Genomic DNA, 18,502 nt, shown 5'->3' with positions numbered 1-18,502 from the left:
ATTCAATGAATCATTGGGTCAAATATGGACAAACCCAGCTGTTGGGTTAAATTAACCCTAAATATGGTCATATTGTACACAACCCAGCATTTTGTACATTAACACAAACCATAATAGGTTCAATCCAACAGTTGGGTTTGCTAATGTTTGACCCAATGATGGGTTGAAATAACCCAAAAGTTTTTAAGGTTTTATGGATACAACAGCTTGTAACTGCTGTCTACAAAAATGTGCTTGCTGACAATGAACAGAGAGCACAAGACATGTACAATATATATAAGGGTTACCATACTTCCCATTTTTCCCGGACGCATCCTGGCCAGGATGTGGCTGCGTCTTCCGTAGGTTGCATTTTTCAGGCACATCCGTCATCGCGGTTGTCTCGTTTGAGTTAAAAAATCATACATTTTTTTTACATTTTCTTTCTCAAAAGACGTGGTCATTGTAGTTTCGTTCTTACCTTGAAATATAATGGTTGCTTTCCTGAAAGAAAACCTGAAATATACCTTGATGACGTTTCAGCTATAGAAATCCTGGCCAGGAGGAGACGTCCTGGAAATATGGCATGTTTGGTCACCCTAGTATATATATAAAATCAGTATAATGTGATTTGCAAGAGAAGTGAGGTATATAAATAGGCAGTAAGGACATGCTTTAAAAAAACTATTCAACTGCAAAAAACTATTTAACTCTCATTTCCCAGTAAAAATATTTAAACATCCCAAAACAAGATGAAATCACTTTAGAAGCGCTATTGCGTAAGATATTAAGGTTTGTTTTCAGAGAGTATACCTTGAACTATGTTTATTTTCCTTACCCCTTTGGCAAATAGTTTTTCCCTTTTTTTAAATTGAATCTAATTCGATTCATGCTTGTTTTCTTGGAAATCATGTCTTGTTATGTTATACAATGTTCCTTCTCGGAGTGTATTTATCTTGTTTAATGATGTTAGAACAAAAATACTAATTCAGAAAATGAGTTTTTGAGGTATGGACCTCTCCCGTAGCGCTGTCAGAGGAAGTTTGACACAATTTTTCACTCCTTGCTTCACCTTCACTCCTTGATCTCTCATCTAAATGTCGGGCCCTCTTTGCCTTACAGCCTTCCCAGATCCGCCCTCAGATTGAAAGAAGTAAGGCCAGATAAAGGACTACTAGTGGTTTTAACAATACCCCACAACAATGTGATAAAAGAAATGAGAAATGTGATATTCTCGCGAAGGCACCGCATGTCTCTGGGCGTTTTTCAGGATGGGATTTCATCTCGCCTGTTCTTCGATTCTCCGAAACCTGATTATGGGAAATTACGTTCGCATCCTGCTACTCGCGGCGAGTAATGAAAAGTCCTCGTGACATCTTAATTTTTCCCGTTATATGCATTACGACTTCCTGTAATTAGCTTAGTCAGTGCTTTACAATCTGAAGTAATCATCATTTGAATTTCTATTAAGGAGGCAGTCCATTTAGGGACGATTGCGAACCGCAATTAGGTATGTTGACAAACAGTAATGACGGTCAGCAGCTTATTACGATATTAGCCCAGTAGAATCTCATTATATGTGTAATATCGTTCCATAATGTGTTTATTAGTTTACGCAGACAACCAGAATGCCTGCTGCAGATGCTTACCATGACATTACAATACAACTGCAGAAACTCCGGAAGCATGATCATCTGGACATATCCCGTTTCTTTCAGAATTCATGTCACAGATCCCCTGATTGGTTTATATTTTGTAAAAGTACTGGGCACAAAAGAAGGTAAAATATAATGTCTGTATTATAGTTGATTTGCAATCATGTTAATGGATGTAAAATGACAGAATCAGCAGGGTCTCTTGTTTAATCTGGTTTATAACATTCACACAAGCTCTTACGTGTACGCCAAGCAGGAAATTACATAGTGTAAAGGTTAAGGTTTAACACAATGAGGAGTCAATGACAAAATAAGCTTCTAAAAACGTATTTTATAAAAATACATTTACATATGTGTGTAATGAATCATTTTAAGTCAGAAACAACGTGTTTAGACAAGTTTTGTTTGTTGTATATAACATTTCGATACATGTTAATGCATTTTTTCATAGGTTGTTTTGACTTCTCGACAGGTGGTAGTGTACAACCAAATTTTTGTAAATATTTATCAATTCACCACCTGACTTTTACGCCTAATTTACATTGAACAGACTTTTACTCAGAAATGAATGAAATTTGATTGGGAATTTGACCAGTTCTACCACCTGACACAGAAAGTGTATCATCTTACCCATTGCCCGGCTATTTGTCAGTATTTGAGTGAGATCCACAAATCTTTTCGTTCAGCCAGAAGGATCACTTGGGGCTCTTTGAATGATGTAGTATCATGTTTACTGTTTCTTCTTGCTCACTTCTTTAAAAAGCCCGTGGTTGTTAGAATAAAGTGACATATGTCATGAAATGTATCAAGTTATTTTTAAATTAGATAATGAGTGTCATTGACCCACAACACAATTGATCAATACATACACACGTATTGAGTGAGTGAGGGAGGTTGTTTCGATCTGTGATTGAGATAAATATGGACCAACCCAACAGAATTTCCTAGGTTCATTTAACATAAGCAGGTTGAAACAATGATGGACGTATACTGGGCCTAAGTGGACAATGTCACCCCCACACTTGATATCCAGTGCCTGACTCTGCGCATGGGTTTTGAGGCTTGCCGTCTGAACCCATACGTGCTATGCACTTCAGACAGGATCGGTGACCATGTTTCCCGCCAGTGAAAAAAGCACATAATGACGGCTGGAACCGCACCAGCTCTGAGTCTCACTTGGTTCTTACTACGGCATCCCATATTGAACTGAGCCAGGATGATAATCCTCCGGTGTAAAGTGAACGCTACACACCACCGTGTTTTCCGAACCAGATGTAAAGGGTGAAGTCCCGTCTCTTCACCTGCACAAAACACACCAAGGCACCCATACCACCAACCTTTTTCTTGTTCGGAAAACATGTGGACACGATGTCCTGACGGGCAGGAGCTTGTGGAACCTCCACAAACACAATCATCTCCCATGCGATGATAAATTAAAACACAATAACTAGCTAAAACACACTGACACTGACTCATCATACTCTGCATTGAGCCAAGCTTCTCCCTCTCGTGACTTCAAATGATGCGATGTTGAAAAAAAGACAGATCCGTGGGAGTGGTTTGTTGGTTTTGACTACATCCTTGGTGTTTCAAGTCAAGTTACGAACCTTTATCCTAACCTTACTCTAACCATTTAAACTACCTATGAGTGTTAAACTTGCCAAAAAACACGGTTGCATGATGACGTCAGACTCGATACACCAAGGATTTAGTGAGAGACGTTTCTTGAAGACGGTCAAAGAAACTGTCACTTCTAAATTTGTGCCCTCATGTTTTGAAAAACATTTTAAATCCAGCATGAACTTTTCATATGGTATTTTCTATACAAGGTTATGCGTTCATTTTATAAAATAATTACCCTGCAAGATGCACTTTAAGGTTTGTTTTGATATTAAAATCTTTTTTTAAGTTCAATTGCATAAAATGTCTTACAACACTCCTCCAGTCCACACTAATAATGTAATAGACACGTGAGTCAAGGACCAAAAAAAAAGTTGTCAATGACAATTATTATTCATGGAAACTGGGACTAATTTAAATCCTACTGGAAAATGTTCTATTTACCTATTGTTCTAGTCTCCTGAAGCCATTGAGAATATGTATAACAGCAGAAACAGAAAAGGGTAATGCTAAATAGATAAGTCAGCTTATACTGATATATGTGCCTATATTTAATCACACAACCTTAATAAAGTCAGACATCCCTTTAATAAAGCCTTATCTTAATGTTGTTTCCTCAGCGAGGTGATCAGTTTAAACTACTTTGCTTCCGACTGTAACATGGGAGGAGAGCCGTTCCCTTGATCCTAATCTCACCAAATTCAGTTATACAAGCTTTTCTGCCTCCCCAACCCACTGTACTCAGACAAAACAGACTCTTTCACTTATTCACACTGTTTTCTTTGTCATGTTCCTTTATGTCCTAATAATGCTCCTCTCTGTTGAACTGGACGGTCTCATGACAACAGCAGCATTATTACTCAGTGCTGGATGTAATTGCTGTGGGCCCGGGGTTTTTGTCTCTAAAGTAAACATTATAAATCATTGCTTCCCACTTCTGCTTTCTGCGACTGGCCCGACGCTGTTCTAAAACCAAACTGACCACTCTTTAATAGTTAAATACAAATGAAAACGACATGGAAATTGTCTTTCAATGTTCTTTTTGTTGCCAATACGCAGCTATACGTGAAGCAAAACAATGGAAGCTTTGTTATACAATCAAAGAATTGCCTTTGTGTTTGTGGGGATCCGTCAGGCGTTGTCGTGAAAACGCAAACAGTAAAGTGGGGTCATTTAATAAAAGTGCCGTCCATGAAAGTTTGGAAAAAATCTGCTAAGTTTAAGAAGTGTGGGTGTGTATAGCATAAGAAAGAGCAAACAGCACGGCCTTCGATTGAGATTGCAGTCGTACAGCGGGGCTGTTATAAATGTATATCACATCCTTCACGAAAGGACTCTTTCATGTACAAGAAAACGAGTGTAGAGAGTGTAGAGAGTGGAGAGAGATGATGAATTTTCCCTTATTATTATTGCTTTGAAACCTTAATGAAGGAAGGTTTCTCCCTTTTAAAACTTTGGAATTCTTGTAAAAGAAATAAATCTGTCAGAAAGCCAGAGCATTTACATCTAAACTAATTTTTGGCAGTATATTTCACTTGGAAAGGAATCAAGTTTTCATGAGGTGGTTAAACACCTGGGCCAGTTTGAGAGAGAGAGAGAGAGAGAGAGAGAGAGAGAGAGAGAGAGAGAGAGAGAGAAGTGAACTATATGAGATTATTGTACTGTAGATAGACTTGACTACAATAAACTGGGCACATATTGATATGTATAGAATATTTGTGGGATCCATCCGGACACCTGTTCTCTAGTCTCTCACCTGAATATGATTTCCTATTCTATTGAGTAATCCTATGACATAAAGAATATTTAGTCAACATTCATATACTGTATCTGATTCTCTTCTCATGTGGACCATTGGTCATTTTTAGTTAAACTACAGCAAATTTTGTTAAAGTTTAAGCATTAATTCTATGTGTTTTATGATAGTAAATTTTATTATCATAACTTCAGATCATCGCCTTTATTTTTGAATAATCAGCATTTAGTCAAGTTTATGCAGAGACCGTGAAACGGAACAGTCACGTGCCAGAAGTAGTGCCTCAATGAACCATTTGGCAACCTGTTGTAGAAAGTAAATAACAATTTAGCTCGAAAGGCTTTTAAAAATGTTTGTTACTTGTTGTCATAGTCTAAAATAAGTTATTCAAATGTAGGCATGTCATTTTCGGCTCAGAAAGGACATGAGATGTTTATGGGCATCTGTTTTTAGCACTGCCCCTTCAACGATTGCTCACATACTTTAAATTAGGAGATAAGCATAATTACCAACTTTCCCACAATCCCCAAGGCCACGTTATTAGAAACAAAATAGCGACCCAGGTCCATTCCGCAACCTTCCACTGTACGGGGAAGCAAGGCTGTATTAATGAGATGGATTAAATGTAGTTTTTGGAGAGTGGCATTTGCACTAGCTGCCTTCGTGAACCTGAGGGTAAAACTTTATTTCTTTGCCTCTGAGGAATAACTGAATAATTTAAGACGGCTGATATCTGTTTTGCTTGAGAATAGAGTCAGAGAAAGAGGCGGGGTTTCTAGGATGATTGACTTTACAAGCAAAGAACAACAGGGGGTCAATCGGCCGAGTGTGACATGTTTCCTCATCGACATTCGCCAACCTTGTTCTGCCTTCAGATTAAGTTCACGTTGAATAAATACTGTGAATTTAGAGAGATCATAGCAAAATAAGCATGTCTGCTTTAGGATTTAAGAACGACAACTGAAAACGTACTGGATTTTCTCGGGGTGGTCTATTCGTCGGTGCCAGTGGGAATTAAATGAAGCAGGAATAATTGTGAAATTATGGCACTACAGTGATCCATTTGAGACCGCCTTCGTCCTGTGCAGAATTTCAACAGTGGCTATATTGAAGTTGGCTGACTGTGTTATGATGGAATATTGATGTGCCGTGACAGTGGTTGTGCTGTGTTGCCGGGCATGTCAAAGCTAGATTTTCTCAAACAGACATACTTTGTTTTCACACAATAGCAACAAACACAACAATCACAGCATTTTATTTTGCACTGTAAAATGTTCCTGATGTATGACAAAAAGGGGTTGTAAGCATGTCTGTACATCAGAATTACTGTTGTCCCTGTTTTAATGTTGAAATATGATTTAACACATAAGAATAACAACCTGGTCCTTCTGTTTGTTGCCACAGGCAACAAAATTATCACCGAGGGCGAGTACGTGGAAATTAATGGAATCACCAAAGACATGTCCGGCTCATACGAATGCATCACTTCAAACGATATCTCGCCTCCAGACGTAAGGACTGTTCAGGTTACCGTCAACTGTGAGTATTATGTCTTATATATTTCCGTTTAACATACTGTATAGACGCTGGTCGTTTCTCACATACACTTACAGTTCTGAACATCCCAGCTATACGTGATTGATTTCATAGATCCGCCTGTTATCTCGCGAGCTCGGAGCACAGGAACGGCTGTCGGTCAGAAGGGGGTTCTGTCGTGCGAGGCATCAGCGGTTCCTCTGGCGGATTTTGAATGGTTTAAAGGTGACCGCAGGTAAGGATATATTATTTATTTTATCTTGATGTTTTGGGCCGTATTTTAACTTTTAAATTGAATTCATGTTTCAATTTATTTGATGTATTATTACATTTATTTTTAATATACATTAGTGAGGTTCAAGTATATTATTATGTAAACAGAATGCACTATATTAAGTTTACTCATATTTATGCTCTCGTAGTATAATTGTATGTGTACTATTTTAGATCTGCTTGGGACTAAATTTGCCTACGTTTTAGTTCATAAATTAACATTTTTTGTTTAACAGTAGTAAAATTTCAGTACACGACTAGTTTACTTCTACTTTTTAGTTTGAACTTATAGGTATACTGATAGTTTACTAGTTCAGTACTTGTAGCACATTTTAGTTTATGACCGTACACAGTTAGTAACTACTAGTTTAGTAGTTTTTAATCGCAAGTATACTTTAAGCAAACTGAACAGTTTATCTTTTTTACTGCAAGTAAACGTGCACGTTTTTTTAACATTATACATGGTTTACTAGTTTACTTATTACTAGGATATTATTTAAATACAATTCATATTATGCATTATATTGTTACTATGTCAACTTGAACATGTAAGTTTGAGAGTAAAAAAAGATCAAACACAACTGCAAGCCAGTTATACCGAAAATACATAGTTAAACATAATAACTAATACAGTGTCTTGTTCAATAGATTGAATACACAGTAAATTAAATTACACTTTCATGTCAGTGCAGGTCAAGTTTTCTGAATTACATAAGTACATAAAAAGTTGACTAAAAATATACTTTTCTCATTTTTTATTGGTTGAAACAAACCATAGCACATTTGATTAAACTATTCTAATGAAAGAAAGAATCCACAAATGTATATTTCAAACCTATTAACACCAAGGCTGTAATTTTACGTGTTATAGATAAATAATATTATATCAAATCTAAAATAATTAGACATCGTACGCACATCTAACTTGACCCCCATTTTTACAGAATTTTTAACCGACTCAGTGGGATCAAGATTGAAAACAAGGGTAAACAATCCATGCTAACATTCTTTAACGTCTCCGAAGAGGATTACGGGAACTACACCTGTGTGGCTACGAACACGTTGGGGATAACAAACGCGAGCATCATTTTGTACGGTAAGAGTCTGCCTCTAATAACTAAACATGTTAATTTATGCACGAAACTCATGTCAAGCGTAACACGGCGTAGTCAATGAGCATCTCAATGTGTTAAATATCTGCCTGATGCAATTAAATCAACGTCTCATCGCCTCGAGGCGCCCACCATCGCTGATGATTTCAGAGCTGTGTATTTGTGACAACATACAGTAATTCATGCTGAAACACATGCTAGATGTTACCGTGTGGGGTCGCACATCACATTCAAGCGCTTTTTCTTCCAACAGGCCCCGGAGCGATACACAACGTGAACAATTCAGCTTCAACGCCAACCGGCTCGCTCTTGCTCCTAACTCTTGTCGTGACTCTCTCGTACCTGAGCAAGTTTTGATGCTAAAGCACCTGGCCGCTTCTCAGTATGAACGCAGACTCACGGTCCCACACACAGAGGCAGAATACTTTATGGGTTATTATTGTTTTTATTATTTCGCCTTATGCTTTATTTCTGAAGGAAAGAGGTCGGTGTGGGTTTATGGGTCTGTAATTGGATGCTTTGGGATTTAAGAGTGTTTTGGATTTTTAAACCGTAAACCGGACTGTGAATGGAGTCTGTCATTAGCTGGGTAGAAATTATAGATCCAACTACAGTATATGTGTCTCTCCAACCTTTTGTATGTGAAAAGAGAAGCAAAAACACATGTAATCGTGAATAACTGAATGGTTTTTTGCTCAGTATTGAACTGTGTGAGGTTACTGCTGTGTCCTGTATCATGTAAAATAACATGGTTCTTTTTTTAAATAATGGCGAAAAATGACAAACAGCAAAAAAGAAAACGTGATATTTGATTTACTGTACATGTACAGATGTATGCAAATACCGTTCACACATTTAAAAGATCTATGCGTCCAATATAATATAGCACACAGATCCTGAAGACATACTGCATCCTCCAGCGTCCATCAGCCAATGATGTTGCTCATTTTGTTCAGACGTCAGTGGAAACGTTAAGATAACTTGCATGTGTACTGAGCTGACATACTGTAGTTACATGCGGTAGGATAGACCCGGTCTAACATACTGTAGATACGTTTCTTACTGTAGATGCAGATCGTATGCCCGAAAAACTCAGTGTATGTGTGATATAGTAAGCTGCACAATACATAGTTAAAAATACAGTACTAGGACCCTAAAAGGTTGACAGCCGTACCAAATTCTCAAATAGGACGGAGGAGCTGATTTTTGAAGAGTCATTTATCACCAGATGTGTAATCACGGCGAGATGAAACTTTCGCCTGTAAAGTTCAAGGGAATCATTTTGTTAGCATTCAAAGAGGCATGTTGGTAGTGACAGGCCACATTACATCTCACCCAAATCATTGCATATCGCATACTTGGTAGAAAATCCCTTTTCATATTTCTTTTATTTGATCAAGATTTCATTTTTAAGTGTTAAAACTGTTCTTTCTCAGGTTTTTGGTGCCTAGTTTCTTTTAAACGTGTATGATTTTGTATTCTGGAATCTCAATGGGAAAGTAAATTTTGACAGAAGCCAAAACTCTTATCTCATATGATATATTAAAATGATAATATTAATATATATAGATATTTAATATCTTGTGAGGGGAGGAAAATATGATAATAGATGCATTTCTGTATCTGTGGGCGATAACCATCAATTTATCCATGATCTTTAGCACTCATTTCCACACTAATATAATGCCATATAAATGTCAAGTTGTGCATGTTTGAGAAGGTGAAAGAAAATTGTAATCTTAGGTTTCATTTATTGCATCGATTTATTCCAGATCTTAATATGCTTACCCGTCATAGTCACCATTTTGGACCTGATACTCTATTTGGGACCTTTCAGCACACTTATGAAGGAATTGACATGTTTATTAGTTATATTTATTTATAAGTAGCTGGCACTAAACCTGTTTTAACAATTGGGTCGATAGCTTGGTCTCAACTGGCTTTGGATGCCACGACTCCCCCGCAGGTCATTGTGTTATTTGGGTCTGAACTTCAGACGGTAACGGTATAACGTCTCTGCCACGGATGCATTTAGAGACACAGAAATTGGAGACTAGAAACATCCATTTTTGTGAGTGAGAGTAAACCGCACAGGTTACACATCACAAAACATTTTCAGGCACACTCACCAGGGTTCTTAAAACCGACCGCCGACTCTCAACCGAGAACGCAAATGACCTCGGGTCCGCGCTAAGCACCATAGTGAAGCATTCTAATTAAGAGCTGGAGGAACCCGTGAGATACAGACGTACACACTCGACTAGCGTTAAACTCTTAAAATGAGACCTTGTCCTTGTCGGCATTAAGCTTCAGTGAGCACTGTCAACAGCGGCGCGTAAACACGGAGAAGAGTGATGAATCGGTCCAAGGGCTGCCGCATCACAGAGAAATAAATACATGCCCATACATTGTAAATGACCTTTCTGCTGATTTTAAAGTTAGATTCCTCTGCCTTTAATTTGAAGGATATATACTGCTTGAGCCTTGCTGTGTGAGTTTGATGTGACTTATTGAAAGTTTGTCGTCGTTGAATAGTGTGTTGGTTACCTTGGCTTGGTGGAGCTCTTACAAATGGCTGTTGGTTAGAAACGTTTCGGGCTGTGCACATACTTCATCGCTTTCTTACGTATGCCAGAGTCAGGATTATAATCGGACCTCATTTTAGTCACGCTCTGCAGTAAGCACGACAGGGATCTGGATCAAAAACGAATGCGAATCTTAAAATATGCAAATAGAAATGACATTTATTTATTCTGGTTCGATTTGATTTCATTTGGAGGATGGTGTAATTGCTGAAATGAAAGCACCTTCCCTTGTTAGCGTTGTGCCTTGCGTGCAAAAAATCATGTATTTACACTGCAGTCAAATAGATTCAATGTCAGCCCTGAAAAATGATGCTTGTGTAAACAGACACTTCCTTTACTAATTTAATCAAATACTTGGACTCATTTTAATGACATTGTGATATTTAATACTATTTAAGCATCAGTTGTGTTTCAAGTGACTTGCCCGAGGATTTGCATAACAGGTTATATACATAAATAAGTTGTACCATAGAATATTAGATTATTTCATTTTGATATCTAATGTTAATTCACATTTTAAACACTAATATTGTTGTGTCACAACGGTGATGAAGATGCTACTGACAGTGATGTCATTTGAACAGTTGCTGTAATATACGTTACAAAATTTCCAAATTTCTTCTATTATTCTTTCTTTAACGCTGTGGCCATCGCAACCTTATTCACAGTGAACGGCAGTACTGTATATATCTTAAATAAGATAGCAGACCTATTTACGTTACAAACTGGTATATAAATAGTTCAGAATGTCACTGTTTTCCTTCATTTTTTAATCGATATATTCATTGTCATCCTCAAAATTGAAAAAATGGCAAACTGTCATTGACCTCCAGTCGTAGCACTTTTCTTTTTCAGGTTTTTCGAAACCGCTGCAAGTACACACGGTACAGCCCATCCAGTCATACCGAGTGTTTCATTCAAAATGCCCTTGCCAAACTGTATTGTATGTTTGTATTTATTTTTCTGACTGTCTCTATCTAGTTCAGAGTGTAAAGTGTATGAAACCTTAACATTTGCAACACACAGCTCTCTCAATGTGCATGTACAGCCGTAGTTGTATTTTTCTTTTTTACTATTGGAAAATGAGTAAAGACTGTTGTATGTGTTCTGTGTAATAAAGTTAAGAATATTTTCTTCTAGTTTGGGCTTGTTGGCGGTTTAACCTGGTTTCTTGTAAATAAGCTATAATATTAATGAAAGAACATTGAATATGAGAGCAGCAGAGGCATCCTATTTTAAGCTTTTCATAAAACTAATAATAATAAAATGGCATGGCACATATGATTTAAAAATCAATAAGTGTCATAATTCTGATGAAAGAGATGATCCATTGTTTTGTAGTCAATGGAACATAACTTATTGCTTTTTCCTCCAGAAGTATTAACACCATTACGCATTAACAGTCTAATAAGCATTAAAGTGTGTTTTTATTAATAATTTGACCAGAACATAATCCACAGAGCATTAAAAGGTTGCCACTTTGTCAGTTTACCTCATTAGCTCATTTCTGACAATCTTCTATTGATGATGCATTCAAGGTTTGGCTCCCGTTCTAAACATGCTGTAGCCAAGAAATGTCATGTCAAGTTAATGTGCTCTGTTTAAATGCTTATTTATTCACATGCTTGTCTTTCCAAAAACCCACGTCTCATTGCGTGCTCCAGGGGGGCGCTCCTGGGTACTTAGATAAAGGAGTCCACAAGGAGTACAAAGGGAAGAAACAAAGGATGCTTTTTTTGGTTCAAGGGAGGTGATTGTCTACCTGTACCTCCAAGCATATTTTTTGGAAACAAAAGGGGATCGTTGGTTGGCTTCTCTCATTTGCGTTGATGTCGAACATCAAAAGGTGGTCAAGCTACGTCATCGTTCGCAGCTCCTCTAGTTCCTGTTTTTAAATGCAATCAAAAAGAGTTTTGGGGATTTTAGACCATCTTCTGTATAGGCCATCTGTATGCCTGAATCGTGACATTTTGTAGAAATAGACTCAAATTTGGTAAATCCAAAAAAAAAATTGGGCCAGTCATGGCCTTCAGAACGAATGTCGGTCTGTCATGTTAGCATACCCAGTCAGCTCAATAGAAATGATTTGAAATCTGCCAACCTGAAGTCACTTGAATTTGTGCGTATTTTACGAGGTGGCTAATTCGTATGAATTTGTACAATGATAAAAAGCCATGCTGAAGCCCCTCCCCTAATCCCACCCCTTAACCTTACCTTCAGTGAATTCAAATTGTACCAAAACGTATGATTAAGATCGTATTAATTCATACAAGTAAGCCACCTCGTAAAATAGTTAAGAATTCCTGTGAGATCGTGTCGAATCTGTCATCTTCAAATAATGAGATGGACTTTCACCGATGTGTAAAGAGCCAAACAAAAATAATGGGACAGAAATAAAACATTCACTATAAAATATTTTAATATTTATCAATACGGGAGACTGGGACAGTTGCAACACTTTTTGTATGTCCTTCAGTTACCTTCAGTATCTGTCAGCTACCCACCTACACTGCTGTAACATGCATATGTATGATAATATACGCACAATTTATACTTGAACAGACAAAGTCAAATATTGCAACTGACCCCATTGCAAGGGGTAGTTGCAACACTCCAAAGGGACGGTTGCAACATTAGTTAAAATGTAATAAAAAATATTCTATAACATAATTTAGCAATTTCTTGACTTGAGTCTTTAAAAAGCTAAACTGAAAATGAAACATTTATTTGAAATAAAATATTTTAAATAAAAAATAAGACACTGAAAATGTAGCCTACTGAAATACATGTGCGCACTTCTCTGAACTGTGTTGTTTGTGTTGTGTGACCGGCTAAACAAATCGTATGAAGACTAAATTGAAAAAAAAACATATTTCCAAGTAATGAGTAAAAAAAACCTGTTATTATTTTCTTTTATTATTGTTATAATTGTTGTCATTATTATAATTGTTAGGCTATATGTTTTAAATGTAGGCTACGTTGTGTTCCAGTCTGCCAGTATCTACTTTAAAAGGTGGCTATTAAAAGAGTTCTTTATTAATCCATAAAATTAGAATTGTATTGTGCTAATATGACAAGTTTTCACATCAGTGTTGTCATAAGGGACAGTTGCAACTGTCCCTACACTCGCAGCCATGAACGGAATTCCTATTCTAGCTAGACACAATAGCCTTGACACTTGCTAGCAATGACTTTTCGAAGCTAAAAAAACACTGATTTTAATGATATAAATGTATAATGCTTCACACGAACAGTTAAGACGGTAAGAGAAAAATCTGAGCATTAAAGAACATTTATTTCTTGAAATTTGGTTTGGCTAGAAGGACTAGAAGGAAGTCACATATGACAGATTTGTTCCAGAAGGGTGAAGGGGCTAACTGAGCATTATGCAATATGAGCATCATCACTCCAGCTCGTTCCTGACCGGAGGAATAAGCCTGTTGCAACCGTCCCCACTCACAATACTTATTTATTTTATCAAAACAGATGTTTAATGGTTGTCTATAGAAAATATGTTTCAGCTAGATTTTAAAGTTGCATGCTAACCATTTTTGGAAACTCTAAGGCTCCAATTAAACCAAAAAACCCACAATTCAGCAAAAGTCGAGATTTGTTTTGGCATTCTTCTCTTTAGATATGTACAGTAAAAGTCATCCCATTGTTTACAGAGATTGTCAGCTGTGCCTCTCAGCACCATCTTAATTGTCTTCCAAGCTGTCATGCCTGTCACCTGGTCTTTCAATAGCGCTGTCTTTCAGTGTACGCAGGATGAGCAGCAGCAGCAAACCATCAATGGAAAAATAAGGACAGCGTGAAACGCGAGTCTTTAATTAAGAGTCTCCATTAAAGCCCTTTTTCAATCACAGATGGATCTTCTCTTTTAGAATGGATATCACAGCTTTCCCCACAGCCTCACCACTTAGAGCTCATGTGTATCATTCCCGCAGGCTATGTCTGTCAAATCCTTTAAAAACACTTACAAGACGGACACCTTTTTCTTTAACTAGAACACAAGATGAAAACGTGCTTAAGGGTTCTCTGCAATGGGGCTTTAAATTATTGATCAGCCTGTGAGGGTTTGGTTCCTGGTTTTTACTTCAAAAAAACGAATAAGTTGATTTTGGTGTTTAAATTGCCGTTCGCTGGTTCGACTCCAGCCATTGGTGTGTTGGTTTATAACTTCACTGTCCTTCTGAAATTCACTCTTTCTCAGGAAATGGAAAGTAAAAACCGTGTTGTAAAAGTTGACAAGCACTTTAGATATTTGTTAAACTCAGTGGTGAACAAAGGTTGACTAATTATAATGATTTAATCGCGAAATATGGAGCAGCGATATACTGCTATATACAGAAGATGACCTTGAGTTAAGTAGAAGACCATATGGCCGCTCACACAGGCCGGAGAGATGACAACTCATTATGCATGCGTGTAAAATATATTTGTATATCATTTATAATAATACATATAACCAGGATGCTTTAAGAATTACAATTAGACTGCAGTCATTCTATTTAGATACAACATTTTTTTATTGTAAGTCTTAAATATGAACACACCATCTCCATTAAAGAAAAAAACAATGACGTAATGATCTTTTTTTTACAGTACAAGGAGTTAAAATACAATTTTATTTTGTTCCTCGTCCGGGAACCATGACAGTAAAGCAGAGTACGGTGAACTTCTCCAGGCTGGATGTTGTAAAGGTTGGAGGGAGGAGTCTAAAGAATTTTGTCTGACATATCAATTGGCCACGCACAGAAAAACATAGTTCCTGTGTTACAGAGAATATGGTGCGTTTTTATAGATCCAGATGTAGCTCTAGATTATACATTAAAATCATAATGATTTTGCTTGACATTTATGGAATATAAATGCTTTTTGTTTTGTTGTCCCGACATCCATAAAAAATAGACTGGAATGCCAAAGGATACAACATTAGGGCAAGAATCCATAACTTTGCCCCATTAAACTGCACAGACATTACAAACCCTTTCACTTACATACAACTTGTGCTTAAAATCCAGAGCACTTATGACAAACTGATATTTACTGTATGATCTTCAAAGAAAAAGAGAGACAAGTGGGCATATATCTCATCAAAATTTACAACGAAGCACAACTCCTTTGAAGTGAACTCATACATTGTTATGTTTTTCAAATCCATCTCACGCTGTTGAAATACAGATGTATCAGGACGCTCATGTCAAGAGATGATGACAGGCAGATCGGCCTCGTCTGTTTCCGAAAACACAATATTTAGACATCAGATTTCACAAGTAACTGCAGTAATATTTCGTCTGGTATCCACCTAACGCAGAACCCATGAAACCCCTCGAGAGAAAAAAATTACACCTTCAGAAGCAGGGAATAACAAAAATATAAAACGCTGCATCATAATGTATTAAACAGGTTCACAATTTTAGTAAAAACAACAGTGCATATTTTCCCTTTGTACAAGTTATAGATGCATATACATAGATGTTAGCAGGAACTACAATGACAAACTGCAAAAGGGTTTTTTTCTGCCTGAAAACTTTGTACCAACTCAAATATTAATGTTTATGTAGGATCTACATAAAAACTACTTTTTTTTTAAAAGACAACCATGGTCATCACACTTGTTAGATAAATATACAATGCTTCAAAATAAAAAGGTATGAAGGACTGTGTGGGGTAATTCTTTGGATGCTCTCGCTGGGTCTGCTAACTTTGCACATGGAAAAAGCACCAAGTGCCCTTTTTTTCCAACTTGCTAAATCGTCTATTTCTTCGTGGTTTAAAGTATTATTTCAGTGAGTGTTTTTATGGTTCTGCATAGTCCCAGTTAAATAAAAACAAAACCGATATGTACCACAAAATACTGTTTTCAGTTTTGTGTGTGTTAAATACTAAAATAGAGCTCAAAGTATAGTACATACAAAACATACACGATGTGAACACTAAAGAGCTTTTTTATGTGTCTTGATGCTGCTTGTTAAGATTTGACTGTACAGTTATAATACAATAATGATAGCGACAATCCAAAAACAGAGACATATGCCCTTGTTATCGCATGCCTTTGAGCGGAAATAATGACTTTCCTGTCAACACGGACTTCAATGAGTTCTTAAGGGGTTACACAAAAATAATTTAATATTTAAGATTAGACATGCCTCTCTGTACTTTGTTTTAAGTGAATACATAATTGCATTCTGTGGGGCAAAACAGTGTGATAAGAAGCAGTTACATTATTAAACTCTAGAATGACCTACAAAAAGCTTGATTATTTTTATTAAAAGGATGTACTTGGGTACCCCATACACTTTGCGGGCATTTTTGGTAACCCATGCAGGTTCGAGACTCCAGACGTGAATGACGAGCGATGTCACGCAAATTTCATCCGATGAAAGCCTCTTCACCATCAAAATTTCAGCAGGAGTTGGAGGAGAATGATGAAAAGTAGACAAGTGGGTGTGAACACCGTTGATGTGCCGCTGTTGCCGTCCTGAACTGCTCCGGGTCCTGAGGCATTAAACAGCATGTGTTAAAATGCATGTGTTAGATGAGATTTCAAATGAAAAACGTAAAAATCGTCTTGTGCCAGGCTAACCTATATTATGCATTCTATACCTATGATCCATCGACTATCATTTGAAATGGGCAACTGTGAGCTTTTTTCCAGCTTTACAGTATGTTAGGTGTCTTGAGCTTACATTCAAATTTCTGATGCAACTTCTGATACAATGTACATAATATTGGAGATATTTAAGGTATTCGATAGCATTATAATATTATATTTATTGCATTAAGTATAAAAATGTACAATAACAAAGAATAGTGTTTTAGGAATAGAATGGCACAGGGCAACCATTACCTTGCCAAATTCTTGAGAGATCTTGAGTTCCTAACACTCAAGTTTTGACTGTTCACAAAAAGTACATTGTACCAAATGTTTTACATTTGAATGAAAGTCAATAGTAGAAAATGCCAGCTAAGAGAATTACATAAACAACATATTTAAATAAGTCACGTTAAAGTCTATGTTAGTTTATAGCACTTGAATTGCTTTTTATCGGTTTGTAGTGATTAGCTGATGTTTTAATAGTTCGGCCATCACAAACCTTCCCACAATTCATTGTTTTCAAAAGCCATTCGCTTTAAATCAGATGAGGTCATTTGCACTACAAGAGAGATTATGTAACACAACACTTTATACAGAGACAGCACATAGAGTACAGCATTAACTCTCTTCTACTCCCAGTGCAGCCAATAAACGCGGCTGAATTCACAGAGCTCACCAAATGCTCTCCCATCGGCGCTATTGGACAAACATTTTAAACTAGATTAGTCGTTTCCGTCTTAGCATTTATCCATTAAGTCAATCTTGATGTCTGAGTGTTTCTGGCAGGGTTTCTGCTCTTCACCAGTTCACGTACTGGGACAAGAGCAGGCCAGCTCAGCAGATTAGTGTCTAATCGAGGGTCTTTATTGGTCACATTGGTATAACACAAGCATCTGCTCTTCTCATTTCAAACCAGCACATTCTCTTTCTACACTTCCGCAGTTATTACCCTACCATACAGCACATCCTTGACCATTCATTTACTGAGGTCAGGAGTAATTGCTGTTGCTTGTGAACGAGCTAATCACTGAAGGTGCAGCGTAACCGAAGTATACAAAGAGCTGTGAGACTTGCCACGTACACAAGTGAACGGATGCAGTGTGTGGCTGTCACAACAAACATTAGAGTGAACGACTATGAAGCGAGAAAGCTGCACTCATGAAGGCCATTCAACTCATTTTCTGAATATGATGCCGAGTGGAAGAATAATGTTAAAAGATGAATCTATTGATCTATTAGCTTTTATGTTATGTGTGTGAATCATGTCAAGAACATTTCCGAGCCCAAAATGTAAAGAAATAAATGATATTATTCTGGTAACAAATAATAATAGAAACACTATAAACTTTTAAGAGACAATACTTTAAAACTACTAGCCGCCAAAT

General features: G+C 37.0%; 2 protein-coding genes across 9 annotated transcripts in view; one reads left to right on the top strand and one right to left on the bottom strand.

Moving 5' to 3' along the window:
• Positions 1–7,009, top strand: part of opcml (opioid binding protein/cell adhesion molecule-like) — a gene marked incomplete at both ends in the record, with an annotated part of 74,757 nt that extends 67,748 nt beyond the window's left edge. Inside the window, 3 exons of the mRNA XM_079447908.1 lie at positions 6,415–6,549; positions 6,661–6,781; positions 6,994–7,009. Coding sequence (XP_079304034.1) covers positions 6,415–6,549; positions 6,661–6,781; positions 6,994–7,009 — 272 coding nt within the window. The remainder of the gene's footprint in view (positions 1–6,414; positions 6,550–6,660; positions 6,782–6,993) is intronic.
• Positions 7,010–9,128: 2,119 nt separating this feature from the next.
• LOC306889368 (opioid-binding protein/cell adhesion molecule-like) overlaps positions 9,129–18,502 on the bottom strand; it is a 210,109-nt gene continuing 200,735 nt past the window's right edge. For 2 of the 8 annotated variants that reach the window (XM_079448211.1, XM_079448209.1), the window contains one exon: positions 15,030–17,005. In XM_079448211.1, coding sequence (XP_079304337.1) covers positions 16,917–17,005 — 89 coding nt within the window. In that variant the 3' untranslated portion in view covers positions 15,030–16,916. Of the gene's footprint in view, positions 9,191–14,934; positions 17,018–18,502 lie in introns of those variants that run through there. The other 6 variants (XM_079448210.1, XM_079448208.1, XM_079448215.1 and 3 more) reach the window with 5 other exon arrangements.

Source organism: Barbatula barbatula (assembly GCF_947034865.1).
Source record: "Barbatula barbatula genome assembly, chromosome: 24".
In the NCBI taxonomy this organism is placed as follows: Eukaryota; Metazoa; Chordata; class Actinopteri; order Cypriniformes; family Nemacheilidae; genus Barbatula; species Barbatula barbatula.
Note: the sequence above shows the minus strand (reverse complement) of the source record. Positions and strands in the feature narration are given on the sequence as shown.